We start from the raw sequence: 27529 nt of genomic DNA, 5'->3' as shown, positions 1-27529 counted from the left end.
ATGTAACATTCACAAAAAATTAATACCAATAATTCCTAGACATGAATTCTAAAGTGGGCACATAAGCAATCCTATATTGCAAACTGTTTGCTCCTTGATAGGGTTATTAAAGTTCGGGCCGGTATTTAAATTCTAAAATAAATTTTTTATAAGCGAGAATAACACGTATCTGTAAATCACGATTAATAAGATAAAAACACTTAATACACACAGACTGATCAATTAAGGCAAACAAATTCTTTCATGAACATATTTTTCCGCCACATACACGTGGTAGTTTGGGACAATTTGATAATTTCTTCAAACTGGTGTACGGTACGGTCAATTGCATTTTCCAATTTACCCCAAAATGAGACGACCAAGGAAACTTTTCTCTACCCAAAACGAGGGGGTTTTACTATTTTTGTGAACGAGATAAGATTAACCCCCAATAGTGGAGAGACCTACACGTGTCAGATACAGAAGTGATGTGTCCTAGACGCAGGAACTGGTCCAAGTGGTTTTGTTAACTAGTGCAACCGGTAAACCCCCCCAGGAGTTACCGGCTGGCTCAATTATGAGGATGAGGTTCAAACTTTATAAACAGTTGGGGGGTTTAAGAAAACTAGTTGGGTGGTTTTTCTGGGGGTTTTTGGTGATCAGACACAACCCATTTTCATAGGTGAGAATTATTTTTTGTAATTTACAACAAGCACTGTCTTTTTTGGTTCCTCTTCCAAACAAAAATAACAACTTTAATTCTCTCTGTTTTTCAGGTTGAGGTTTCTGTGTTCATCGATCAAAGGTACTTATTATTTTTTTTTTTGGTCTGATCAAAGGTACTTACTTGTTCATGAAAAATGAGGACCCAGATTATTTTTTCTTGCATTTCTGTTTATACAATCTCAGTTTTTTTTTTTTTGGTTTTGTTTCTTTTCAATTTTCTTCAAGTTTTGATCTTTAATTCTCCTGTCATTTTCATGTCCGCTCACTTTTCTGGTGGAATTTCAATTCCAACATTTTGTGAATTTATATATATTTATATATATATGATTTTGAAGTAGTTAACTGTATGGAGGCCTTGATTAAACAAATGGGAGAGTCAGGTCTGGTCTCCATGACCATGAGGTGTTTGGGATCTGCCGTTTCTATGTCCTGCCAGGGTTTAACGTTTTTTACTTGTTGTTTTATTAATGGTGTAGATTGTTAATATGCATTTTTAAATTGGTCTTTGTGACATAAGAAAGTGTGATTTTTGTTTTGTTTTGCAGAAATTGAAGGGTGCAATCTAGGTTCTGGTTGGCATATATTGTTTTCTACAATGGGATGAATTTGAGGTTCTGTAATTAACTGTTAGCCTTCTTGTCTGTTTTAACACTGGACATTCACTGTTCCACTCACCTGTGCATTTGATTTTCCTCTGTTTGCTTATTGATACCTTAGTCTAAATTTCATTTTTATTTAGTTAACACTTTCGAAGATTTGAAAGTAGATGTAAGGAAAATGATTTTTTTTTTCTCGTTTTCTTGATGAAATGAAGAAGTTATTGGGTGAATAAATGAAATTGCAGAGGTAAAGATCCATAAGGAGGACTGCATTTGGTTTTGCAGAAATTTTTGGGAATTTTGTTTTTATCATGATCTCCTGTTGTTCAGTGTGTCTTGAGTTTTCCTTTGCTGCAATAAACTGGTTGTTGTTGTACACTTGTTAGCCGCAGAGCTAGATTCTGCTTTAAAAATTGTTTTTCTTCACCAATTGGTCTAACTGCTGAAAAGCATGAAAAAACTAAGATCATATTCATGGAAAGAGTATCATTTGATATAAAGAAAGGCCATGATCTGTTTGATGAATTTTTGTTTTTTGTTTTTTGACAGGGTCTCATTCAGGCGGCCTTGGAACATAAAGAAAGCTTGTTAAGTTTAGCTGATGACTTTTTCTACTTGTGATGAATCTCTGAGATATGGTACCGCAGAGGAGGGTGGATTATGGCTTCAATGGCTACCAAGTGCCTGAGGTTCCTCGAGCTTCTAGATCAGCTAGGGTAAATAAAAGCTCCCATGATCCATCTTATGGTTGCGTGGTAACTTTTCTTTTGTGCGTAAGTAGTTACTCCTGATCTCATTCTGTCATCCTTGGTTTAGGGAAAGGGACCTATCAGGAAGAAACTTGAAGGCAACCAGATTCATGCGTTTGAGATTTTGGCTAGTGTAGCTGGTAAACTATTGGAGAGTGAAAAACCTCTACCTAGTAATGCTTCTAGTGGAAAGGATCCTCATTACACATTTGATGATACCATAAGGAAGCAACAGAATAAAGGAAACTCATTGAAGGAAGAACCTTGTGAGTGGGGAAGCTGTGATGAAGAAGCCTCTTTCCGTGCCTGTGGGGTGCAAGGGCAAAGTCATACTCTGAATCAGTTTTCACATCTACAAGAAAACTTTAGTTTTGAGATGAGTGGGACATCAAAAACTAATGTTCACTCGGGGAAGGTTTGTTTTGCTAAAAAGTTGGGTACGGTTGACAGCAGTTCTTCTTGTGGAAGCTATTCTAACAAAGTAATCAGTGACTGTTTCTTATCTGGGGATTATATTGAAGAGGAAGACAAAGCACATGTTGTACTAAAGAGGAAACTAGAGGCTGAACCATCAAAGGATACAAGTGTAAAGGATGGAAAAGCCAATGTTTTAGTCTGTTCAGAAGATTTGCTAGAAATGGAAGGAAAGCCTCCTGAATTGGTCTGTTCTGAACATGATGTAAAGGTTCCTTTTTCAGGGGAATGCAAAATTCATGGTTCTTTCCCCTGCCATTGTGTTAAAGTAGTTAGTAGAGATGATGACGAAAATTCTGTTGGGTATGTCCAACCCTGTACCATGGTAGAGGAGTTTGAGCACACATCTGTTGGTGATAGGAAAATAAAGAATCTGTCAGCATCCAAGCACTGGAGAATAGCTCCAGATATGAAGATTGGGGGTTATCATAGAACTGGTAATTGGCTTTACAATCCACTGTTGTTTTAAGTAAGGTACAGTATAGGTGCTATGATTAGTCTGTTAGGTTCCATGGAACCCTCTTTCACTAGTGTACTTCTGGTGTATTGATCACACCTTTCTAGACAGTTATGTTCTTTATGATATATAATAGCTTTGATGTTGAATTAATGCCTTTAGATGGGAAAATAAAGCAAGTTTACCGTAATGGGAGACCTTGTTACGCACATCAAAGATCACAGAAGATTTATCCTTTTAAGAAGAGAAATTTCTTTAACCGGAGGCCATTTACTACGTCTGATAGAGGCTGTAACTGTGAAAACATATGCAGTTCACCTGACAAGAGAGAAGATGGTGGCAACTGCAACGCAGGTTCGAGGATGATTGCTGTCTGCTTTTCATATCTTATATACTCTTCATTTGCACTTAGGCTTTAGGTTTTAGGTATATCTTCAAGTTTGGTTGAATAATCCAGCTCTTGCATGCAGCAATTGGACGGTCATCCTCAACAACAGGTCGAGAACCTTCCAAGTCCAATGATCGTAATGGTAAGAGTGTCTGTGAGGACCTTTACTGCAGTCTTTCTTCATATTTGTCGTTTACTCTAAAGTTTCTTACACACTTCCTTTTGTTAATCAGTGAGGCTGAGTATTAAATCCTTCAAAGTTCCCGAACTTTTCTTTGAAATTCCTACAACTGCAACTGTTGGTTCATTGAAGGTATGTGTTCTCCCTGAGGTCACGGGCTCATAAATTACTGGTTGTGGCATATTTTTCCTGGGTTTGTACTTTTGCGACACCAGTATGAAGAATTGTGAGGCATTTTCTTTCCATTTCTTGCATAGATTGTTATTCTCTTGATTATGTTGGGAATTGGGAACAGAGTATATTAAGGAAGTCATATTATTATATTCCAATTTAATTGGTGATATATCTGATGTATAATTTTTGTGTAGAGGACAGTAATGGAGGCTGTAACTTCTATACTTGGAGAGGGATTACATGTTGGGATCCTAGTTCAGGGAAAGAAGGTCAGAGATGACAGCAAAACATTACTTCAGACTGGGATTTCGCATGATGACAAGCTTGACAATTTGGGTTTTACCTTGGAGCCCAAACATTCCAAGCTTATATATTCTCAATGCGGCAATGATCCTTCCTCTGTTTCTGGCAGAACTCAAGAGTTAACCAGGTAATGATATTATAAGTAGCTAATGAAATGAACAATCATGTTGTGGTTCTTTACCCTCTGTTGAAGCTCATATATATGGCATTATGTTCTGTTTTCAGGCATTCTGCATCTTTGGTCTCACGACCAGGGACTTCAAATGTCTCCCTGAATCCTCCAGCAACCAATTTGGGTAGCTGTGTTGACAAAGGCTTGAATGCAGTGCCCTCTTTTGCTAGTACTTCAATTGACAAAACCCCACCAGCATCCCAAGCTCTGGTTGCAGTTCCACCAATTAACGCAAAGCCACTGGCTGTGGTTCCTTTTCATAGGAGATCTGGGCATCCAGCATATGTACAGCGCCGGATGAGGAGACCTTTCTCTGTTTCAGAAGTAGAAGCATTAGTTCAGGCTGTTGAGAAACTTGGAACAGGAAGGTTGGTTTGCTTATTGTCCTTTTTGCTAGGGTTGATGAATATTTAGTCGTACAACGCGTCTACTTTCTTGCTTTGCAGGTGGCGTGATGTTAAAATGCGTGCTTTTGATAATGCAAAACATCGAACTTATGTGGATTTGAAGGTGAGCGTTCTATTTAATTTACAGAGTAGATTTTTCTTTTTCTTTTTTCAACAATTTTTCGGCAAAACTTCCTGAATGGTTTGTAAATTATACCAACAAAAATTCACTTTCCTCGCCTATTAAATTTTAAGCTATTTTTTTTGTATCTTCTTTCATCCTCGTTTCTATTATTTTTATGTAACATATAGTAAGATGGCATAAGATATCAAATTGTATCGAATTAGATTTCTGGCTGTGAATATAACAAGTCTTTTCTTAACTTCTTCTAGTTGGGATCAAGGCTTTGTCAAGTTTGAATAGTTAAACACCATGTGCACCCTTAATATTGGCTTTGGTCTCAAAGCAGTCGGGAAATGTAGAAATTTTAAGCAAATGTGGAAAATGGGAATGGTGCAGGACAAGTGGAAAACATTGGTGCACACAGCAAGGATCTCACCTCAGCAAAGGAGAGGAGAACCTGTTCCTCAGGAGCTTTTGGACAGAGTCCTAGCCGCCCATGCCTACTGGTCTCAGCGGCAAGCCAAGCAGCAGCTCAGAGCAGCAGCTTGAGAACTCAGATGTAGCGGGTAAATAAAGCTTAACTTTAGAATTCGCAATCTCGCAATTTCGTAAATTGTATGTAAAGCTGACAGATAGAAAAATTGTCATGTAAATGACCCTAATGTAATATGCTACTTTCACTCGATTCACTAGATGCCAAGCCAGCTTTTCTTTCCCAGTGTAACAGTGTTGTGTGTTATGTAAATGATTGTTTCTGCAACAAGAATATGCTCACAGTTGATTCACTTGCGGTCCTCCCCTGGTTGAACTTTCACATCTGTTGTCTTCTTTTTCTTTTTTTCTTTCTTGCAATGAAAGTGTTATTGATAACATGTACCAGGAAATGAGCACATCATATTACCAATTGTTGGATTCTCTGTCAGAGATTTTATTCTCCCGCAAGTCAATTTTTTCAATCCTCTTAGTTAAAGGCATGTGATCAGCTGGGGTTTGCCAAAGTATTTTAAGGCTCATTGTAACCAGAATCATCTATGGCATTAAGTATTAGGTCAGGTCAGGTCAGCTCTTAATATAAGCACAACCTTGTAAGATCCATGATTAAATATTAGATTTTGCCTTGAATTCCAGATTTGGAGAGGATTTGATTTCTACTAAAAACAAAGTCCTTTGTATTTCGTCGATCATTGTAACCAGAATCATCTATGGCATTAAGTATTAGGTCAGGTCAGCTCTTAATATAAGCACAACCTTGTAAGATCCCTGATTAAATATTAGATTTTGCCTTGAATTCCAGATTTGGAGAGGATTCGATTTCTACTAAAAACAAAGTCCTTTGTATTTGGTCGATGAAATACATTGGCATGGAAAATGATAGTAATGGCCAAACATGTTTTTGACCAATGACCATCAAACACCATTCTTCAAAGTTTGGTATTTTTTCATTGCATTGTTGGTGGAAAACAAAGCCCAAAAGGATGAGTCAACTTACAAACGCGATGGACACGTTTTTCACTCTCAATCTGAATGATAATTTGGTCATCAATTTGGTGGTCCTCTCTGCTTTTGATACCAAGCCCCTGTTCTTTTTTCTGCTCACAGTTTCTTTCTTGGATTGGTGGTCCTTTACTACTTTTGGAAATATCCCCGCCCTCTTATGTTCTTATTCGTTTTCCTTCCATCTTTCTTACTCATTTCCATTTCTGAGTGATTCTGTAACATTTTTTTGAGAATGAATGGGATTCTCTCATTGATATGTGTCTCTACTACATTTTTTAAAGGTGAATTATTGGGATTCCCACTAAAATCAACAAAGTTACATACTTGATTTTTAAGTTTTATGGAGGCATATTTCTACAGGGTGAGTAATATAGACTTCACTAATTTTCAGGAATGATCGATTCCTATTTCTTAACGTTGTGATAGTAAGGTTGTCCTAAAATGCAAATTCCTCATCCTAGTTTGAAATCTATGACTTGTCTACTTGACCCAAAAATGTATGGTTATCCTCATAACAGTAAAGAAAATACTATAGCAAATTAGCAATACATGGACAAACTACCGAAACCAGTGAAGGTAGGAATTCCATCAAACTCAAAACCATGGCCCGTGAACCCGTGAAAGTGAGAGAAGATCCAAACGGTCAATGACTGAGGTTCAATGTTTCAGACAAAAATAAAAAGGACGAGTGAGATTGTCTTGCAAAAGACAAAGTACGTGTCCACGTGGGATGGGGGTTGAAGTCCAGACGACCATAATAGTTTTAGGAAGCCAAATGGAAGAGAAAGAGGTCGATTCTGTGGGAGAATTGACCCCCAAAAAGATAGTCAGTGGGAAAAGGACCGTCTATAAGCGGTGACATTGGAACGGTCCCTAAATCAACGGCTGTCTTTCGTCCAATAACCCGGTAAACACAACCTTAAAAAACCACGAGACCTCCTCTGAGTTCCGTTTCTCTGCTTCATCTCTGTTCTGACTCTCTCTCTCAGTGAGCTCAGGCAAGTCAAAGGTGAGAGCTTTTACTATGTTTGAGGTTCTGTTCCTGAGCATTTCTGTGTTGTTGTCTTATTGTTAAAGTTTTCTTTGTTTATGGTTGACCTTCAAATTGAAATAGATAATGCCCTTTAGATTTTATAGATAAATTCAGTTTCTTTCTCTGATTATGTTATGAAATTTTTAGTCTTTTCCTTGGGTTAAGAAAATTTAATTGGTTTTTTGAATCTTGAAGCTTTAGTATTGTAATGGGTTGAAGAAGGATACTAAATTTGGAAGGAAATTCTTTTGCTTTTGATAAAGATACCAAGTGCCTTTGGATTTGGCGTTTTTCTGTGGAGACGATAGAGTTGGAAGTTCATAATTAAATTTAGTTTAAGACTCGATTGCTTGTGCATCTCTGAAGGGGCCATGTTTTTAGATCTACTTGGGGAGGTTTTGATTTTCATTCTTGTATTTTAACGGTTTTTATAGGATTGAAGGAGGAATCTAATTTGCAAGGAAATTCTGCTGCTTTTGAAAAACTGTACTGGGATTTGGAGTTGGATTTGGGATTTGGGATTTGTCTGTTGAGGTAACAAAGTTGATGACAATGGATCCGCGTCTGCGGAGTTTCTCTGATTCTTTAAATGGAGTTCGATTAAGCAACCGACCTTTTTCCATTCTTTCACATCAGAACATTGTGCCCCAATCCCCATTTAGTAGTCATCCTTTCTTAGGTAGCGATTATAGGGAATTCAATTACCCTAGACCCGATCTAACCCCAAATGATTTATCGTCTGTCTCGAGCTTGAGTCATGAGGAGGAAGATTGTGACTTTTCAGATGAAGTCTTGAAATACATTAACCAGATGCTTATGGAAGAAGACATGGAGGATAAGACTTGCATGCTTCAAGAGTCTTTGGAACTTCAAGCAGCCGAGAAGTCATTCTATGATGTCCTTGGAAAGAAATATCCCCCTTCCCCAGAAGTAAACCATGATTTTTCAGTTCCATATGGTGAGATCCCAGATGATGGTTTCTCGGGAAACAGCAGCAACTATATTACTTCTAGTAGTAGTAACAGTGGTTTCTCTGGAAATGGCAGCAGCTATATTACTAGTAGTAGTAACAGTGGTAGCTATTTCAGTGATGGTACCTGGATTCAAAGTCCAGGTGGATATATGTCTCAATTTCAAGGTCTTCCACCTTATAACATTTCCCATTCATCGTATGGCTCTTCAACTATGGTCAGTAGCCTGGATGGGCTGGTGGAATCTCCTAGTAGCAGTCTTCACGTCCCTGATTTCAGTACTGAGACTCGATCTGTTTGGCAGTTCAATAAGGGGGTTGAAGAGGCTAGTAGGTTTCTGCCTGGTGAGACTAATTTGGTTGTTGATCTTGATGTGAATTGGTTGTCGGCTCAAGCTTTGAAGGTTAGGACTGATGAGGAAGTTGTTAAACCGGAGAAAAAGGATGAAGGGGAGTGTTCTTCCTGTGGTCCAAGGGGGAGGAAGAATCCGTATAGGGAGGATGATGAGGATGTGGAAGAAAATAGGAGTAGCAAGCAAGCGGCAGTTTCTACTGAATCTACTCTGCGATCAGAGATGTTTGATAAGATTTTACTTTGTAGCTTAGGAGAGGGTAAAGAGCACTTAATATCCAAACGGGAGCAGTTGCAGAATGGAATGATCAAAAGTGTGCCTCAGAAAGAGAAATCCAAAGGATCAAATGGAGGAAAAGGTCGTGGTAAGAAACAAAGTGGTAACAAAAAGGATGTTGTGGATTTGAGAAGTCTCCTCATTACTGTTGCACAAGCAGTTGCAGCTGATGATCATAGGACTGCAAATGAGCTGCTGAAGAAGGTGAGGCTGCATTCTTCGCCTTTTGGAGATGGGACTCAGAGACTGGCTCATTGCTTTGCTGATGGCCTCGAGGCTCGCTTGGCTGGTACTGGTAGCCAGATCTATAAAGGCTTTGTTAGCAAAAGAACACCTGCTGCTGATGTCTTGAAAGCTTACCATCTTTTCCTTGCTGCATGTCCATTTACTAAGTTGTCTAATTTTGTCTCAAACAAGACCATAATGACTTCATCACAAAAAGCGATGAGACTCCATGTCATAGTTTTTGGTATCCATTATGGTTTCCAATGGCCTACCCTTATTCAGAGGATCGCAATGAGGGAGGGTGGACCCCCAAAGCTTCGGATTACTGGAATTGAATTTCCGCAACCAGGATTCCGGCCCGCTGAAGGAGTAGAGGAAACAGGACGTCGCTTGGCAGCTTATGCTGAGACATTCCACGTGCCATTTGAGTACAATGCTATTGCAAAGAAATGGGAAAACATTACACTTGAGGAACTAAAAATTGGAAGGGATGAGTTTCTTGTTGTGAACTGTTTGTATCGGGGTAAGAACTTGCTTGATGAAAGTGTGGCTGTGGACAGTGCTCGAAATAGGGTTCTTAATCTGATAAGGAGAACTAATCCAGACATTTTCATCCATGGAGTTATTAATGGAGCGTACAACGCCCCCTTCTTTGTCACCAGGTTCCGAGAGGCTTTATTTCATTTTTCTTCAATGTTTGACATGCTCGAAACAGTTGTACCCCGCGAGGATCGGGAGAGGATGGTGATTGAGAAAGAGATAATTGGCAGGGAGGCTTTGAATGTTATAGCTTGTGAGGGATGGGAAAGAGTGGAAAGGCCAGAATCCTACAAGCAGTGGCAGGTCCGCAACTTGAGGGCTGGGTTTGTGCAAATACCTTTCGACAGAGAACTTGTGAAGCTGGCGGCTCGGAAAGTGAAATCTAGTTACCACAAGGATTTTGTTATCGATGAAGATGGGCGCTGGCTGTTGCAGGGATGGAAGGGACGGACCATATTTGCCATTTCTGCTTGGAAACCTTCGTAAGGAGCTTGAAAGCCACATTATTAGTGCTTGTAATCTGCTTCTTCGCTTTTCAAGGGGATACCGGGTTGAGTCAAGGTAGTTGTGTTAATCGATTTATGCTCTTCATAAGTTGATTGCTTCGTTGGTAATTTGGCAGGTAAATGTGGTAGCTGGTTTCGATCGTTGATTTTGATTATTGTAACACTGTCATAGAGCCCTGCTTTGATGTTCCTTTGTAGAAATCTTTCAGAATTATCATACAACACTTCTCTTCACTAGTTGATAGTAGTTGTGATGTACATTTACTCCACTAGGGGTATTCTGATTTCAGCTAGATAAAATACAATTTTTCCTTTTCTTCGAGTTTGTATAATACCTGCTTGTGTGTTATGAAAGCATCCCTTTTGATTATAGTTCACTAGTCATCCCTGAAGCAAAGGTGCTTCTTCATTGCACAATGAGACCCACCAACTGATATTTGCCAATATAATCATTCATCCTTTATTCCTTTGATTTGGTACCACATTAGCACCAATCCTTATACTACATATATCATGGATTAGACAGTAGTCTTCTGCCTATAAAATAATGCAATCTAGGCTCATCTTTATGCAATCATTTCGAATTTAATTTCAACCATGTATGACTATGGCACACACTGCTTATAACATAAACAACCAGAATTTCATAGCAGAACAACAAATGGGATTGTGTTATTCTTCGGGCATATTTGGCTCATTGAACCATCGAGGAGGATCATAACCAGAACCACCTGCAAAAAACAACCGAATTCAAATAAACTCAAAAGCCCCAAAATCAAACACAAGAAAATCAAGAACAAGAAATTACCTAGGGGATTGCAGCGGCAGAGACGCCAAGCAGTCAAGACTGTACCTTTTGCAACCCCATATCTCTTGTAAGCTTCCATCGAGTACTCACTGCAAGTCGGTACGTACCGGCAACTTTTCGGCATCAAAGGCGAGATCTCCCCTGTTTTTTTTCCACACCAAAATTGCAACAATTTGCTTAAACCCACCATTCCCAGTTTTTCACAGAACGAAAAAGAAGCTTACTTTTGTAGAATTTGAGCATCGACAACGCGGCTTTGACTCCCAAACTGTTCACTTCCTCATCTGATACACAATCCAACTTGAACGATTTCAATTTGTTGCTGAAATTGAAGTTAGGGTTTTTGGGGAGTGAGTGAGTGAGTGAGAGAGAGAGAGAAGTACCTTGTGGACTGTTTGGGTTGGAGTCTGAGTCTCCATTCAAGCAATTGACTACTCCGCGCCGTCGAGAATTCAAGGTATTGAGTTGGGTTCGGTAAATTTTGCGGGAATTGAAGTTAGGGTTTTGGGATTGGGGCTGAACAGCTAAACCCAGAGGTTGATGGTAGTTAACAACCGCCATTTTCAGCTGCGTTTGAGAAGTGGAGCCAACTTTATTTATAGGTTCGCGAGGACGACGTCGTTTCGTGTGTTCGAGTAAAATTAAAAAAAAAAGTAGTAACCTTCAATAGCTAGTTAGCTACATTTGAACGATTTCATTTTGAGTAAATGATACAAACAGTTTCTATAATTTGGGTCAATTTCCAACACTCTAAAACAATGTGATAGTTTTAGAATATTGGAAATCAAAATGTCGACCGACTCAAAATAACTCAAAATTTTGGTACTATTTGTTTATAAAAACACTTTCATTTCTATTGTCTTCTTATCATCTTGTGTAGAAATGATCATAGTATTATATATTTGCAATCAATTGGTGATGTTTTTTTTAACCCAAATTGGACACAGGCTTTTCATATGAACAATATAAATAAGCAGGGGAAAACCAAATTTCCTTGTAAAACTAGCATAGCTCCCATTATCAAGAAGGGTAGTCATACACCAAATTTCCTTGTAAAACTAGCATAGCTCCCATTATCAAGAAGGGTAGTCATACATCAAACCTAGATTATTTGAAGTTGAGAGCACCCAATAAAGATGTACCCTTTCATAAGCTAGGGGATGAAACCCCTTGAATACAACTCTAAGATTGCTTCACTGCCATAGACATGCTCATATACTAGTTATTACTCTTCTTTCCCCACAAGAGTAAATCTCAAATCTTGTTTGCAGGCAGTACAACAAGATGGAAATTAGATGTTTTAACATAACACTTGAGGCGGAAATTGGGACAGCATTAAATCAAAAACGAGTGGTGATCTGGGAAAAGAGAGCCTTGAAATCTTTGGTAGGTGTTCCGGTTCCCTCAGGCTTGGAGGCTAAATCAAATGCCTTGTTTTTGGCCTCCTCAAATTGCAATGCCTGATCAAAATAAAGGGGCATGAAAAAGTAAGCAAATCAGTAGAATGCACCACCACTCCACCAGTGACCAAAAATGGACGGCTTCCCAGGAAATTAGGAAATTGTTCATTTTGACAGCACATATATACCTGAACGCAGACTTCTGCGACGTCAGCCCTAGTAATGGTTCTTGTCTCCGTCTTCAGAAGCTCATCATCTTTCCCAATAAGAAGTTCACGAACACCACCCTGTTTGTCTTGCAAGCCTCCAGCCCTGATCAGCCATAAAGCTCCAAGTTAATTGGCTAGTCAAAGAGAATTACCGAATAAATGATCATGTAGTGACTGGTATCCATCATTACCAGCTACCAAGATGTGGTGATTTGCATACACTTGACTGGTATGCTCATATCCAAAAGTTGTAATTATATCACAGTAAAACTTGAAAGGAAACTGAATCTAGATTTCTGTCTTTGGTTCAAGCAACTAAGCTTCAGTACCCTAAGCTATGAGGGACCACAAGAACAATGTATTCTGTGGGCGTTTCAGAAGTTCTCTAACATCTTTTGTTGAAGATTAGAGTATAAAAGTCAAAGCAAAGTAGGTACCAATGCTCAGGCTTACTACTTTTTCAGTTGCGAGGTTTGCTGTCATCAATACACATGATTATAAGAAAAACCAGCCAATGACATTATAAGATCCACCAACTAAGAATACTGTGCTTGAGGATTACAACTGGACCAACCTTATGATTGTGTATGGAATACCAGAGTCAGCCAAGTACTGCTCTGCCTTCCTCTTCCAAACCTGTTTAGCAGACATTTGGATCATACTTTTTTGATTATCATATAAGCAGGATGAAATTTCATTTCCACAAATATTAGGCTTGACAGCTACCAGAAAAGGAGGTAATTCAAATGTAGACAGGGATTACTAACCAAGATATTTCCATTACCCAAGCTGTTTAGGGGGTTACTCAAATCAGTTCCACCCATAGACCCAACCAATACAATTTGCTTCACTCCCGCAGCCTTAGCTGTTAAGGATCATTATACATAATCAAAATTGACATAATGCTAGAACAAACCATGTTCAAATAACAAGTGGAAAGAAGGATAAAAAAATCTACCAGCATCAATTTGGTTTTTCTGTCCAAGCCAATCAACCTAAGAAGCAAAACCATGTATTAAAACAAGGAGGATAAACAATGGTTACAAAAACAACTGTTACAACGACTTCCTACTTACCAAGATTCTAATCATAACAATGGTTGAAAAATTACCTGTTCAGGATATTGCCCATCTTCAAAGTAGAACTCGGGCCTCTCACCCTTGCTTGGATCATAACCAGGTTTCATCTTTGGCACAGCACTTGTAAGGATCACGAGGGCATCGATACCTTGGATCGCAGGTACAATGCTGTCGGCATCTGTTATATCTCCAACATAAAGATCATCTGATCCACCAATTTTAGCTTTGCTCTCTTCTGTTCTAACCAGACCTCTAGCAACATACTGATCAGACCTCTCCTTCAACTTCTTATAAACTATGTTGCCTGTGAAAATCAACCAACAACACATTACACTCACAATCTCTTCCTTAACATTAAAAAAAGAAGAAGAAGGTCCCCTCCCACTTTCATGGACATAGATCTGAGCAACACCTCAAAATATACACAATTCAGAAAATGACTTCATTTCAGTCCTAATTGCATTTGTCAGCCAAACTTGCAATCACACATGCTTCTCCACACGGTTCCTAATTGCATCTCTCTTTCTAGTTTCAACTCCTACACTGTTGACTTCATGAATGTAATTGGTCCACTTCAAATTTCACCCCTAAATAACCATTTTCGATTGCAGCTACAAACAAGACTATTGACTCACTGACTCAGCATCAATAACCCAGCAAAAAAAAAAAAAAAAAAATCTAAATTTCAGTGCAAAACCACATAAACAACTGAACCCATCTTGACTTTAACAATTAATATAAAAAAGATTCAATCTTTTAACAATTCAACACAACCACGAGAGAATGAGAAAAAAAAGTACCAGTTCTGCCACCAGCTCCAGTGACAAGGACTGTGCTTGTACCCGAATCCGCCATCGCCGTTATAGCCACTCCTCTCCTAAAACCCTTCCTCACCCTCTTTTCAAGACTCAAAGATAAAGATGAAGCAGAGAACAATGAACTGGAATACTTATAAGAAGAAAGACTCGACCTTTGTGGAAATGCGACCCAACTACATTTATGACACTGACGGAAATTATTGTAATGATCTGATATCACCAACTGGACACGTGGTCCAGCTGCCACCGTTGCCATCAGACCTTAGTTGTACGGAACAATTTCCATAAACCCACAAAAATGCAACCCCAAATTCTTGAACCAGAGCTTGTATAGAAGGAGAAAAGCTAAAACCTTTGCTGGTTCATTCTTTGCCTATCACCTAAAACCTTATCTCTGACAGTTTCAAATTTTTACCCTCATCAAGTTTTTGTTACTCAGTTACTGTGTGGGTGTAAATTCTCACAACTCTTTACCACTTGATTATGACATAATGTATCTTTCTGCTATATATGGATTCTATTTACTTGGCAAAATATGAGAAGAAAATACTGAAAAAAACATGTCCACAACTCAGAAGCTCTGTTTGCACGGCTCATAATGCACATAACTCTAGTCAGTACAATGTAGTTGGATTAATTTGTTAGGAGCTTCACAACATGAACTAATCTAACGGTTTCAGATATAGAGTATTAAAATTTTCGTGTCACTCTATAAGACCCATTCCTAATTGTAGCCAAGGAAATTCTTTAAACCGGTTTCTTTCCCAACCACCCAACTAATCAAGGCCATGTGAAGAAAATGAATGCTATTCACACACACTACTCACTAAACAACACAAAACCTATTGCAATTTTCTTTGAAGTTATTAGTTAATTCAAGAAACTTCATGTGATTTTTAGTCAATGATGTCAACGCAAGTGTCTGGTTGTGTCTAATGACTCCACATTTCATTGTCATCAATAAGCTTAAAATATCGAACTGCATATGATAATCACCTGTGATCTAGGACATGTCGTTTTCACACTGCTTCTAGCGGAGCGGATCAATTATGCCACCGCCACGCACTTGAATGATCAAATGTAGATACGCATGTGTGTCCCTTTCGATACAAATGTCGAGTTATTTACATACTACTAAACTTTTTGTTATTATATACATCGCGTGATTAGCATGAAGTTGGATTCTAATAATTATAACTGCTTTGGCCTATGCTTCCATTGAACGAGGCAAAGGAGTAAGATAGACGTCAAAGAAACGTCCACGTTAATAGTCTGAAGAAAAATATTGAATGTTCCATTCAGTTTCATAACATAACTCTAAACTCATGCTTTAGCAATTCTATACTCAAAATAATCAATCCTAAATCTCATATCGTGATTTTCTTGATGAGTATTTTTGTGAAGTCCCTTGTCAGATTTTATCGAGTTAGATCCATTAGCAATTTGTGCTCCTCTCGTAAACTATCCCATTTTTAAGATCCATTAGTAAATCCAGACTAATTACTTGGTAAATCTCAAGCATGTATATTAGAATTAAAATCAAAGATGAATTATATATCTTTATTTTAAATAGACAAATGGGGATTGAGACCCCAAAAACATGATTTTTTTTTTCCTCAGAGAAACTAGTGCATGTTGGCACAAAACATGATTTTTACTCTAAGCTGTGACTGAAGTTTCCACTGCTACTTTTCCAGGGTAACCAACTTCAGATTTCCTATCAGCTTCCCAAAGCTCTGGTAGTGCTTCCCTCAGATTGTGGATGCTTTCTAGTGCAAAGTCAGCACCTTTAACTCTCTGTGATGTGCCAACCTGTACATTGAATAAAATTAAAACCATCAGTTAGTGACCAAATCCTTGATTCTATATGTTATCTGTAGTCCTATCCTATCTAATTATGCCAATAATTTGTGGTATAAAAATTATAAAGTTTCCAGTGACTTACCAGCACAGTGTGAAGACCCACTCTTTTGCCAGCTTGTATGTTCCTGACACTATCTTCAAAGAACAGCTGAACCATCCAAAATTTAAAAACATTAGTAAATATGGTAGTGTGGTAATGATATTCAAGTAAAACCATGAGAGAGAAATATAGAACTTACTGTTCTCTGAGGGTTAATGTGGGCAATCTCGAGGGCTTTTTCTATGGCAGCTTCTGATGGCTTGCACACAATTGGGGTTTTGGGTAATTTTGAAGAGGGGTTTGCTTGAGCAAAATGGGCAATGATGTCAAAAATCTCAGAGCTACTAGTAGTTGTTGTGGCAGGAATTTGAGCAGTGCTTAATCCCACAAACTCAATGTCATCTTCATCATCAGAAACAGTGCTTTTGTGAATAGGGTTGAGGGTCTCAAAGCAGATAATTCCCTCAAAGCAATCTTCTAAACCAAGCCTGCTTAGTGCTTTAGCAGCATGGACCTTGTCTGCATTTGTGAATATCTGTTCCACATAGAAAACAGAATCAATTAGAAGGAAGTTTAAACCTTTGGCCTTACTAGGATATTAAGTAAAGGACTAGGTGCTTACAATTTTCCTGTAAGGCAGGTTGAGCAAAAGACTCCTCAAAACAGGGTCTGGTTTTATGTTCTCATAAGGTAATCTACCATGGACAAAACTGTTGCATAGAAAATCCATAGGTTAATAATACTTCAGGACCAAAAACGCCAAGAATATGTCAAAGAATAATCAAATAGAAAGGCTTTTCTCACCTGTGGTATTCATCATAGTCAAAGTCATAGCCAATTGCCTGCAAGGAAGAAAACCCAAAATACGTATTTCATTAATGAGCTTCTTAGCAATTAAAAAAAAACAAATTCCAAAAGAAGATGGGGGAAATATCAAACAGTACCCTAAGTCCAGCCATTGTAGTTCCATAATTCTTGTACAGCAGGTTACCCAATTCAGGGATGATGCTCCTCTCAATGCCAAGCTTTTCAACCATATAATCTACAATAAAAAAGAACATAGGGAGATCAAATATATGCATTAGTAGAAAATAAATAGTCTCTGAACTTATACCCGAGTTAACAAAATTAGTTACCTTCTATGTTATTGCGGCAAGCAGTAGCAACACCAGTACTTAGGGGATAAAGGGTATCATCTAGATCTGCAGATAAGTTCAAACAAGTGGTTAAGATGGAACTTTCCAAGGTATTTTCAAAATTTGACATGAAAATTACCATAAGGAAAAGTCTTACCAAATAGAAGACAATCATATTTTGGCCTCTGAGCCTGCCTGTAACGGTCTTCATGGAACTCCATTTGATCAGAAAACCTTCAGAAGATGGCAAAAAGAAGTGAATACCAAGTTGCATGATAGCTTTAACCCAAACAAGCTTATATTAAGTTTCTTTTGAGGCTGAAACTGATTGTTTTTTCCTTGCAGAAGTAATTAGTGGCCCTTATTGACTCAGATTACCACCAAAAGAGGAAAAGGGTATGCACAGGGGGGACAAACTGATTCTGAGGCCAGCACCAGGAAGCTAGGTAGGATAAGGCTTTCCTAGTTTCTGAATGGACAATCCACAACCTCTAGTATAAACTGAATCAAGAAGAGGTGGACCAATGGCTTTGATTGGTGTTATCTAAACTCTAATGTATGTTCACCTAATAACTTAAAAGATGTGCTTACTTTATGTAAGCACATAGATTACTGCCTAAAGCAGCTACAATCAAAGTAAGTTTAAACAAAGTTCATGTGTTTTATGAAGCACTTTCCCCAGTGTATCATAACTTTAGGGAGCAGGTACTACTCATTGAAGGGTCTTTCCAAGAAGAACTAAAAACAATGATATTTTATTTGGATGAAGAAGAAAAAGATGATCATGGCAATCTGGTATGATCAAAACCCAAATCTTCAAAATAAGGAGTACTGGAAATGCAATAACATTTCTATGACCATGAAACTCACCAGATTAGAATGTGACTACCCGATAAGGGAGAGAAAGAAAGAAACTGAAAGAGAGTTTCTTCCTTGCAAGAAGAGAACTCTGAAGAGAGAAAGCAATGCTCTTTGCTTAAGGTATTGAAGAAATGATGGAGTGGGAGGAGGAATGAGAGAGGCAGAGGCGGGTTTATATAGGCAAAGCTTGGCTTTATTCCCACGAGTTTCTGAATTTTTTAATGGCTAATACGCCTATACTCAATTATTTTTTTCATCTTAATCACGTTCGGTTAATTTAAAAAAATTCCATTAAAGTAAACAATAAAATGAGGAGGAGGAGGAGATCGAAGTTAACAGGAAAGAAAGCAGGAAATTCTGAAGGGTTGAAAAAGTTGAACAGGATGCTGTATTTTGTGGACTCCCTCTATTTGTCCAGAAATTTCCAGTTTTGCCACCACCTTACACTACCCTTTCAGGTCCAAATTATCCCTTACAAATTTTCCTAATTCCAAACACACCCTTGTTAGAAAACTAGACTGACTAGTGGTGACTGGTTAATTGTCCAAAACTAGCTAGTGGATGCCAACCATGCATGATAATCTCTATATTATGTTCTGATGTCTGATCTAATCAAAATCAAACATTAATTCTAGCCAGGGAGGTATATGCTATGATGCATGCGTGTGGAACATACTTAGCTTAATATGCCGTGAGAAAGTGTGATGGCTAATTTGGAAGAAAAAAAAAGTCTAAATAACTAAGGAGTTATTAGGAAAAAAACTGGCTTACAACTCTATTTTTTCATACATATACATATATATATATATATATTTTTTTTTTGAGAAAATTAAGTTGTGTGAGATTTTTTAAGTTTCTGAATATGGTACTAAATTTTGTTTTGAGAATATGGTTGCGACCTAGGATGTCTAGTTTTGGATCCATTAATCTGGATCCTTCTGGAATCATGTTGTGATCACCAGTAAGGACAAAAGCCAGCATATATAGGAGTTGGATGGTCTGAATCACTCTTTCACACTATCATCAAAAAATATTTCATGAATAGCTTGGTTTAAACAATACTAAATTCACCATATTATAGTGTCCTACTCTAGTTCCATTTTGAATCTGGATATTTCTAACAAGAGAAGTAATAATATTTGCAAACACATTATTTGATAAATAAATGGGTGCTGCTATTGTCATCCTACTAATTACCACTTTGTTCATCCTAATTTTCTTCTCACCTTACATATTTTTTTTTAATTGTAAGTTTACTTTGTTCACCCATTTGTAGTACCTAAAATACATTTTTCCAATGTAGGATTTAACTGTTTTTTTTTTCTTTTTCTTTTCTATTTGGCTTCCTCTGCGTCTCTCTCTCAGTTCTTTTTGGTTTCTTTCTCGTTTCTCTCAATCAATTAGTCTCATGAAGTCTTAGTCAATCAGTCTCATAAACGAAGAAACATGAAAATAAAAATGCAATTATCTCATTTTTAGGCTCCAAGTTGGTGTTTTCAGACTTCATCATGATATATTTTGAGGCATAAAAGTTGTTGGCACACAACATGAAAACGATTGAAGATGATGATTGCTAAGAAAGAAAGAGTTAGGATTTAACGATGAATAAAAAGATTAAAAATGAAATTTAAGTAATTGCTCTGGTATATATAATAAAGAAAATAAATTTATAATTTTTAATAAAATATTATCTTTTATTATATTTTTATATTAAAGTATTTTAATTTTTCAATAAATCAGAGTTCGACGTCGGGTCGGTTTTGATCAATGAGATGAGCACGACAATGCTCACATACGGCCGATGTTAATCAATGAGCGTCCACACTTGTCATTGCATATGGTATTTACTTTATAATCATTTAAACTTTATTCATTTAATCATTTTGTTTTGGAAAGAAGGGAAGTTGAGCAAGGCAAATCAAGTCTAAAGACCAATTATTGGTCAATCAGAAAAACTGGTATTTTATGCATTCAATTTCAAACAATCATGGAAGATGTTCATTTACTGCTGACTTAGTAGATTGGTTTATTTCTTTATCAAAGTTTTGGTTGAATTTGTACTTGATTATACTTTCACGTATGTATATACAGTTTTTTTTGGTCTAGATATGTATATACAGTTGTGGTATCTCTAGCGAGCAAAATCATATAGTTAAGCTATATATACACATTTTCCATGCTCGATCATGAACAGAAAAGCTAGCTATTACATCAACATGCAGAACACGCACTGGTTTTGTAGGGTCATACTGCCTACAAATATAAACAAAGATGATAAAACTTGTATGCCAAAATATCCAATACTAGCTAGTTGGTTCAGTATTTTAAATCAATAGACTGTGGATGAAGCTAGCTAGCTAGATATATGTCTGTATCTTCAATATTAATTTTCTGTGAATAATATACCAGAGATTAATAACCTCCATAATTGGGGCGGGGGCATGTCAATATGTCATATTCAATTTTAAATGATTGTTGATGGTATATATGATTGCTGTGCTATCTATCTTATACAATTTTCGTATGAATAATTGGTCGAAGTAGTCTTTAAATAATACAGGTGTCATTGCAATGATGCAAATTTACGTCTTATATGGGCAATACTTTACATCCGCTTAGCCAGTTGCCAACGCAAAGATATATATTGTGATTTGTGATCCATCTTGCTTCTTTCAAATTCTAATACTAAATATATGATGCATGACATCAATAAAACGTTTTCTATGTTGGCCTTACTGAACCCCTTTTATTTGCAAGTGGATCTGTACGTACAGATATATATATCTCTCACCTAAACTTGACTTGCTTTACTAGTTTCCTAATGATTTAATTTTCCCAAGTTCAGTAAATGTTTAACATTTGTATATTAGAATTTTTTTTTTTTTTTTAGGGAAATGGAATCAGGTTTCAATATATTACGACGTCACACCGTCAAGCTAGAGGGTTTCAAGAAACCACTCATAGTACAAATATAAGCACAATATAGACTGCGCAAAGCAGGCAAACACCTAATCAGATTGTCTAAAGCAGCCAAATTATTACTAGCTAAACCTAGAAAAAGAAAATGCAACAAATAAATAACCCATCACCTATCCAACCCCGAATCAAAGCAACTGACATAACAAGCACTGACGCCTCAGACCTTCATGGTGTACATCGTCACTCATCAAGCAGCACACAGCCACAATCAAGGACAAAATAGGAGGTGAGCCGAGCCAAACTCAACTATTCAAAACAAGAAAACTGAAAAACTACCACTCTCCAAAAAAAACCTAAATCAGGCCTGGTCCAAGAAAAGGAAGGGAATAAGAGAATGGACTTACCCAGCCAGACCACTAGGAACGGCCCAGGCAGGCGGAGGCCCATTGGCCAAGGCCCATCTCTTACCCACACCTTCCTAGATTCGCCCTCGTCAGGCTTCAAGAGAGCAGCCTCCTTCACCAATTCGACGGCCGGTCGTGGACCTCCACCGTGGCCATGGTCAAGTCTGGACCCCGACGCCTCCTCGCCACCTAGCCTGGCAGGACGGATCAGAATCCGGATCCAAGCACCGTCACAGCCCAACCACCCTTAAACTCGAACGGAGCCGGACACACCTGGATCAAACAATGTTGTGGACCACCCCTGCCCTCGCCGCGATCAAAGTCTGTCACCGCTTGGATCGAAACCCGCCAACACGATCTGAGAAGCCTCTAAACAAAGAACCCCTCACCGCACCCATGATCAGAGAAGCCTTCGATCAGAAAACTCCTGCCGCACCCCACGATTGTCACCGAGAACCAGCTCGGCGCCGTCGCCGTACCTCGTCACTCCCACGGTCGTCGCCTTGCCTGAGGGAAGAACGCCACCGCTGCTCCACGAAACCTAGGTTTTGCCCGTCGAGGTTGCTCCTCAAAACTCGGAGGCTTCCCTGATCTTGATAAGAGTGCACATCCACTTATTTTTGTTTGTATATTAGAATTCTTATTTCAGATGTTTATAGAGAAATTAAATATAAATTCAATTTTCTAAAGAAGTATTGGAAAAATCCATACATATTTTTTTGATGGGAAAATTTTAAGAACAGTGTACGAAGTTTGGCCCACTATTGATTTTCGTACACGAAGTTACAAATTATGAACTTTGGTACATGAACTTATAAACCCGACCAAAGACTTGTACACGACGTTAATGACGCCATTAGAAGGTGTGAAACGTGGCAATTTTTAGGGGTAAATATGTCCTTTCATTGTTCATCTTCTGCAAATCTCTCTCCCCTCTCTCTGCAATATCAGATTTTTTTTCTTCTTCTTCTTCATACCTCAATACAAATTGTTCTTCTTCTTCATTTGGATTCTACCATTTGTTTCCTTCTCACCTTCTTGATCAACCCGAAATGCCAACCCATCAAATAAGGCCAAGCCAAATATAGTTCTAAACAGCCTTCCTGATCCCATAAACAAAATATAACAGTCCCTTCCTCAGGATGAGTTCCTCTCCACAAAGAACACCATAATCCTAATCCAACCCGAAACCAGCCTCCCACAAATCGAAACCAAAATCAGCACCTCCCATTTCCACAGTATCAATTTCCACAGATTCATCTCTCTCAAAACTCTGATAAAACGTTTTTTGGGAAATTCTTGCACAAAATCTCCACCTAACCAAAACAAACCAGAAACTAAGTCCTTACTGTAGGCGAATTCGGCTGCTCCGAACCATATCCTGCACATTGCAAACACAAAAAGCAAGAGGTAACACAAATGAGAGAGAGAGAGAGAGAGAGAGAGATCCATAACTAGAGTCACGAAATCGATTTCAAATCAGATCTGATACAAACAAAGGAAACAAATCTAAGTGAGTGTGAAAGGAGTAGAGGCTTCACTCCTCTACTCACCTTGAAAGCCATTGTGAATACCGAGAAGGAAGAGAAGAGGCACGAGCATAGAAAGCAGAACCAGGTCTAAGACTCCTACCACCAAACCTTTCCATCTGTTCTTTCCGGCGTATGCCATCTCTCTCTCTCTCTCTCTCTCTCTCTCTCGCCGCCGTAGCCTCCTAATCCGATATCATACCACTATAAATTTCCCCATCCACGATGACGATTCCAACTGCAATCCACCGCAATTTCAGCTTCTCCTTCGTCTCTAGCTTCTTTTTCTTCTTCTAGTTCTCAAATGCAGCGAACCACTCTTGGCCGTGGAATAAAAAACCGACACGCCATAAAAGGTGTGGTTCTTCTCCAGCATGTATCATTCAGATTCTTCCAGTGTGATTATGCAGCTCTCTCTTTCGCTTTGTCTATGTGAGAGTCTGTGTCACTGCTATTCAAATCAGCATCGATGCCTTGACGTTGATAACGTCATTAAGGAAGGTGGTGGGGAGAGAGGGATGATCGGAGGATGGTGTAGGAAGAAGAAGAAGAGAGGAGGGATTATAAAGAAGGGTTATGCGAACTGCGAAGGAGAAGAGAGATGGGTTTGCGGTGAAAACCATATTCTACCCTTCATTATATGTATAATGACATACCCACTGACGGGGTTATTGACGTCGTGTATAAAAAGTTGGTCGGGTTTATAAGTTCATGTACCAAAGTTCATAATTTGTAACTTTGTGTACGAAAATTAATAGTGGGCCAAACTTTGTGCACTGTTCCTAAATTTTTCCCTTTTTTGATTGATTTACACCTAATCCACATAACAAAGATTTCAAGTATGTATCTGATAATTGTAACTAAATCTAAATTTATGTGTTACCATAGGAAAAAGATGGCTTCTCGCCTCCTCTCTCTGGCGGTGAGTCTTTGTACTCGAGGCCTTACATCTTTTGATGGCGGCGATGTCCAGTCTCAAGCATATGGGTGGCCTCCGCTACCCTCTTTTCCTTCATCTCTATTAGAAGTTGGTAGGTATAGGGTGGAAAAGATGGGACTGACTTACCTCAGGCCGTCTTTGCCTACAACGGATTATGTGGGTTTGAATCCTCGGGTGGCAGTCTATCTCCTTCTCTTTGGGTGGTAGTGGACTGGTTGGATGGGGGTTTGCTACTGGGTTCGTTAAGTATGGCGGAAATAGAGTCTGGCAGCATGTTGCTATGACTAAGGCTGCGGACAAAGAGTGGAGTAATGCTAGCGGCAGTCCAGGTTATGGCGGTGATGATTGGGTCTATTCCATGATGGTCGTTGCCGCTAATAGTGGTCGATTCGTGAGGTTGAGGTGGTTCCAAACTAGTGGAATTGCGAGAGAAGTGGCTGTCGGGTGGGATGGCGGCACTGTGGAAGCTAGGGTTCCTGCATGGTGGTTGGGCCTATATACTTAGGTTCCTTGGCTTTGGGCTTATGTTGGTAGGATTGGGATATGGGCTTGTATTGTTGGGTTTAGGCCCTTTGCTGATGAGTTGGGGTTTATCCCTTCTCATTAAGGTCTTTTGCTTTTTTTTTTCTTTTTTTTTTGAAAGAAGGTCTTTTGCTTTTAGTTTAAGAAGAATTGAAGCTATAACTTGAATTGTTTGGTTTTTAGCCTTAGTATTATCGGGTTCTTGGTTCTCGGACCTTAATCTTAGGGTGGTATTATGTCAGGGTCCTTTGGGTTCCTAGGTAGTGGCTCAATTCCAACATAGTCTCTCTGGGGTGGTTCATTGTATAATGTTATCTATATTTGCTAATATATTGGAGTGGCGTCTTTTCTTAAAAATAAAAAATAATAAAAAAATTCACGTAACTAATTCTTTTTTTTATTAGATAAACAATCCAAATGCTACATTAGCTACAAGTCTTTCGTGAGTCGAACTCACAACCTCCCACTTATAAAGGCGAGACTATACCACTAGACCAAATGGTACTGGGCGTTAGGGCTGGCATTTTGTGCCGAGAAAAACCGTACCAACCGCATCCGTGCCGAACTAAAGAAATTGGTAGCCAACATTGCGGTAACCGAACTCTTGGTATGGTACAACTGTACCGACTCCACATACACCGTACGGTAATGGTTTGAATTTTCATATATACACGGTATACCATACCGTACGGAACTCATGTATAATACAACAATACTCATTTTTTTATTCTTCTCTCTTCTTCTTTCTGACTCTCTTCTTTTTCTTCTTTCTTCTTTCTTGAGTTATTCTCTCTAGACTCTCTTTTTTTATGTTTTTTTTCTGCTCTCTTCTTATCTTCTTCTTCTTCTCTCTCACACTCTTCTCTTTCTTCTTTATGGACTCTCTTTTTTTAGTTTTTTTTTTTCTGCTCTCTTCTTGTCTTCTTCTTCTTTTTAGTGTCTTCTTCTTTCTGACTCTCTTCTCTTTCTTCTTTCTTCTTTCTTTTCCCGGCCCGTCTCTTCTTTTTCTTCTTTCCTCTTTCTTCTTTCTTCTTTCTGGACTCTCCTTTTTCAGTTTTTTTTTTCCTGCTCTCTTCTTCTTCTTCTTCTCCTCCTCCCTCATTCATCTGCTTCGGGATGGTGCCGAACCGTACCGAACTAACCGATTAAATCAGTATACCGACTTCTTAGTATACCGGATTATGTGGCCAGTAGTGGTATAGTTTTTTACATACCAATATAAGTTGGTAAGGTACATGGTATTGACTCATAAGCTCCGGTACTACCGAAACCAGCCCTACTGGGAGTAACTAAACTTTCTTTGTAGTGTATTGTTGTATAATTAATATTTTTTGTATTGTCCTATATGCCTGATGTATCCTTTGGATAGTGAAAATTAATATGATATGATAACTTATCCTTAATTTTAGCAATTGTAGCTACTCATTGAAATATGAATTCTAATTTCTTTTTTTATTTCTTAAAATATAATTGTTTCTTAAAATAAAATCATTTACAACAATTCTTATTTTTCCAATTTATTGCAATTAATTTTATCTTTTTTTTTTAATAAAGAAAACGTGTTGTTCATACCATGTACAAGTGGCACACGAGCACTGGCACCACATGCCTAGAGAATCTGCCAGAGTTGGAGGCAACACACCGAAATATCTAGACAACAACCAAACGCCTCATGGCCACCCTCCAAGTTAACTTAATATTATTGAGCAATCCCCAATATGGAAGAAAGTCTTCCCACATCGAAAACAGCAGACAAGAAAGTCCCAATAATTGCTATAAAAAAGCCACATGTTGCCAAATCTAGTAAGAACATTCTATTCCCTTTTCGTACCTTTACTTGTTAACATTTTCACCGATACTGAATTAGGCATCAGTGGGTTATAAACTGACAGCCACGGTCTCCTTCTGACCCTTGTTTGTCATTGACATGTAGCGATATATCAGCGCATAAAAGACTCGACGTATTCTGGACAACCCCAACTATCGGTGGTATTACATAGAAATCATATATAACGAATTACCCAAAGGAGGCTGTTTGAAAAACAATTGCCTAAATAGTTTCACTTTTTTAAGGAACAATAAAGCACATCGAAAAATTGTTCTACATTGGTCATGAGAAATCAAAAGGCACAGGTGAAGTGAACCTTCTTAGGGACATATCTTAGCCTCCTCTACCCTTGCCCCATCGCACAGAATTGCCATAGTTGCGGGCAACTCCAACCACCAACGCGCTCCAAAACTCATCCACACTGACGACCTAACGCTATTGGGACCCCACAGCCCTCCTCCTTGATCTGCTGGCCAACCAATAAGGATAAGAAAGAAGAAGCAGAACCTGAACCGCCTCCAATCTAATGACTTATGGTCAAGCCCCAAGAAGGGAAGGCATCCATAATCATGGATGAAATTCTAAATTGAAAATAAGGATTTTCAATCCCAACTTCAGCAGAGCGATTGCTAGGTTTTTAGCTACCACTTAAATATAATAGGAGATCTAAATAACTATTATTTTTTTTCAATTTTATCCTTAATTGTTTTCGTTTTTCAAAAATGTTGCTGGTATATACGTAAGAATTCCATTTTACTAAGGTTTGCGATTATTTTTAAAAGAAAATTGTCAGCACATTCATAGTTCAGCAATAGTACACATAACGACCCACCTGAGTGAGGTTATCAGAAAGAGTCATTACCTAATTAAACCCATATTTTCAAGCCATTTAAGCTACAAAATTTTACCATAAAATTATTATTAGATAAACCAATTATTAACTAGGAGTGTGTGTTTGGTGGAATGGTAAGACAATGATTTCTCATTTGAAAAGTTGTGTGTTCGAGCCCCATCAAGGGTAGGGAGGGGTGGAGTTAAAAAAAAAAAAATCATTAACCTTC

At 38.3% G+C, this 27529-nt stretch overlaps 5 protein-coding genes across 9 annotated transcripts; 2 read left to right on the top strand and 3 right to left on the bottom strand.

The window, feature by feature from the left end:
• Positions 1-538: 538 nt before the first annotated feature.
• LOC112195373 (telomere repeat-binding protein 5) lies at positions 539-5526 on the top strand. Of its 4 annotated transcripts, none has more exons than XM_024335784.2 (12): positions 539-661; positions 756-784; positions 1251-1316; positions 1854-2020; positions 2121-2964; positions 3147-3338; positions 3455-3514; positions 3606-3685; positions 3922-4157; positions 4256-4570; positions 4649-4712; positions 5109-5526. In XM_024335784.2, the coding sequence occupies exons 4-12, from the start codon at positions 1940-1942 to the stop codon at positions 5259-5261; spliced, it is 2025 nt and encodes a 674-aa protein (XP_024191552.1). In that variant the 5' UTR covers positions 539-661; positions 756-784; positions 1251-1316; positions 1854-1939; the 3' UTR covers positions 5262-5526. The 4 variants fall into 4 exon arrangements, with proteins under 4 accessions (XP_024191552.1, XP_024191554.1, XP_024191558.1 ...); XM_024335786.2 differs by having other exon boundaries at positions 1251-1331; XM_024335790.2 differs by having other exon boundaries at positions 544-661; positions 4982-5123.
• A 1473-nt stretch (positions 5527-6999) lies between these two features.
• Positions 7000-10428, top strand: LOC112195372 (scarecrow-like protein 9). The gene is made up of 2 exons (XM_024335783.2): positions 7000-7218; positions 7677-10428. The coding sequence occupies exon 2, from the start codon at positions 7789-7791 to the stop codon at positions 10090-10092; it is 2304 nt and encodes a 767-aa protein (XP_024191551.1). The 5' UTR covers positions 7000-7218; positions 7677-7788; the 3' UTR covers positions 10093-10428.
• A 118-nt stretch (positions 10429-10546) lies between these two features.
• On the bottom strand, positions 10547-11500 carry LOC112195377 (UPF0161 protein At3g09310). Its single transcript, XM_024335795.2, has 4 exons — positions 11304-11500; positions 11145-11204; positions 10921-11061; positions 10547-10843 (listed from the first exon to the last, which is right to left on the bottom strand). The coding sequence occupies exons 1-4, from the start codon at positions 11479-11481 to the stop codon at positions 10785-10787; spliced, it is 438 nt and encodes a 145-aa protein (XP_024191563.1). The 5' UTR covers positions 11482-11500; the 3' UTR covers positions 10547-10784.
• Positions 11501-11965: 465 nt separating this feature from the next.
• LOC112195375 (uncharacterized protein At5g02240) lies at positions 11966-14762 on the bottom strand. Its single transcript, XM_024335793.2, has 7 exons — positions 14409-14762; positions 13641-13912; positions 13488-13524; positions 13297-13394; positions 13104-13165; positions 12509-12632; positions 11966-12380 (listed from the first exon to the last, which is right to left on the bottom strand). Exons 1-7 carry the CDS (start codon positions 14680-14682, stop codon positions 12261-12263), a joined length of 987 nt encoding a protein of 328 aa, XP_024191561.1. The 5' UTR covers positions 14683-14762; the 3' UTR covers positions 11966-12260.
• A 1191-nt stretch (positions 14763-15953) lies between these two features.
• On the bottom strand, positions 15954-18494 carry LOC112195376. Of its 2 annotated transcripts, none has more exons than XM_024335794.2 (9): positions 18336-18494; positions 17623-17699; positions 17466-17531; positions 17274-17371; positions 17134-17171; positions 16952-17039; positions 16529-16864; positions 16372-16437; positions 15954-16238 (listed from the first exon to the last, which is right to left on the bottom strand). In XM_024335794.2, the coding sequence occupies exons 2-9, from the start codon at positions 17684-17686 to the stop codon at positions 16086-16088; spliced, it is 909 nt and encodes a 302-aa protein (XP_024191562.1). In that variant the 5' UTR covers positions 17687-17699; positions 18336-18494; the 3' UTR covers positions 15954-16085. The 2 variants fall into 2 exon arrangements, with proteins under 2 accessions (XP_024191562.1, XP_040372803.1); XM_040516869.1 differs by lacking the exon at positions 18336-18494 and adding an exon at positions 17844-18309.
• Between the last annotated feature and the right edge of the window lie 9035 nt (positions 18495-27529).

The sequence above is a fragment of the Rosa chinensis genome, chromosome 3, assembly GCF_002994745.2.
Source record: "Rosa chinensis cultivar Old Blush chromosome 3, RchiOBHm-V2, whole genome shotgun sequence".
In the NCBI taxonomy this organism is placed as follows: Eukaryota; Viridiplantae; Streptophyta; class Magnoliopsida; order Rosales; family Rosaceae; genus Rosa; species Rosa chinensis.
Note: the sequence above shows the minus strand (reverse complement) of the source record. Positions and strands in the feature narration are given on the sequence as shown.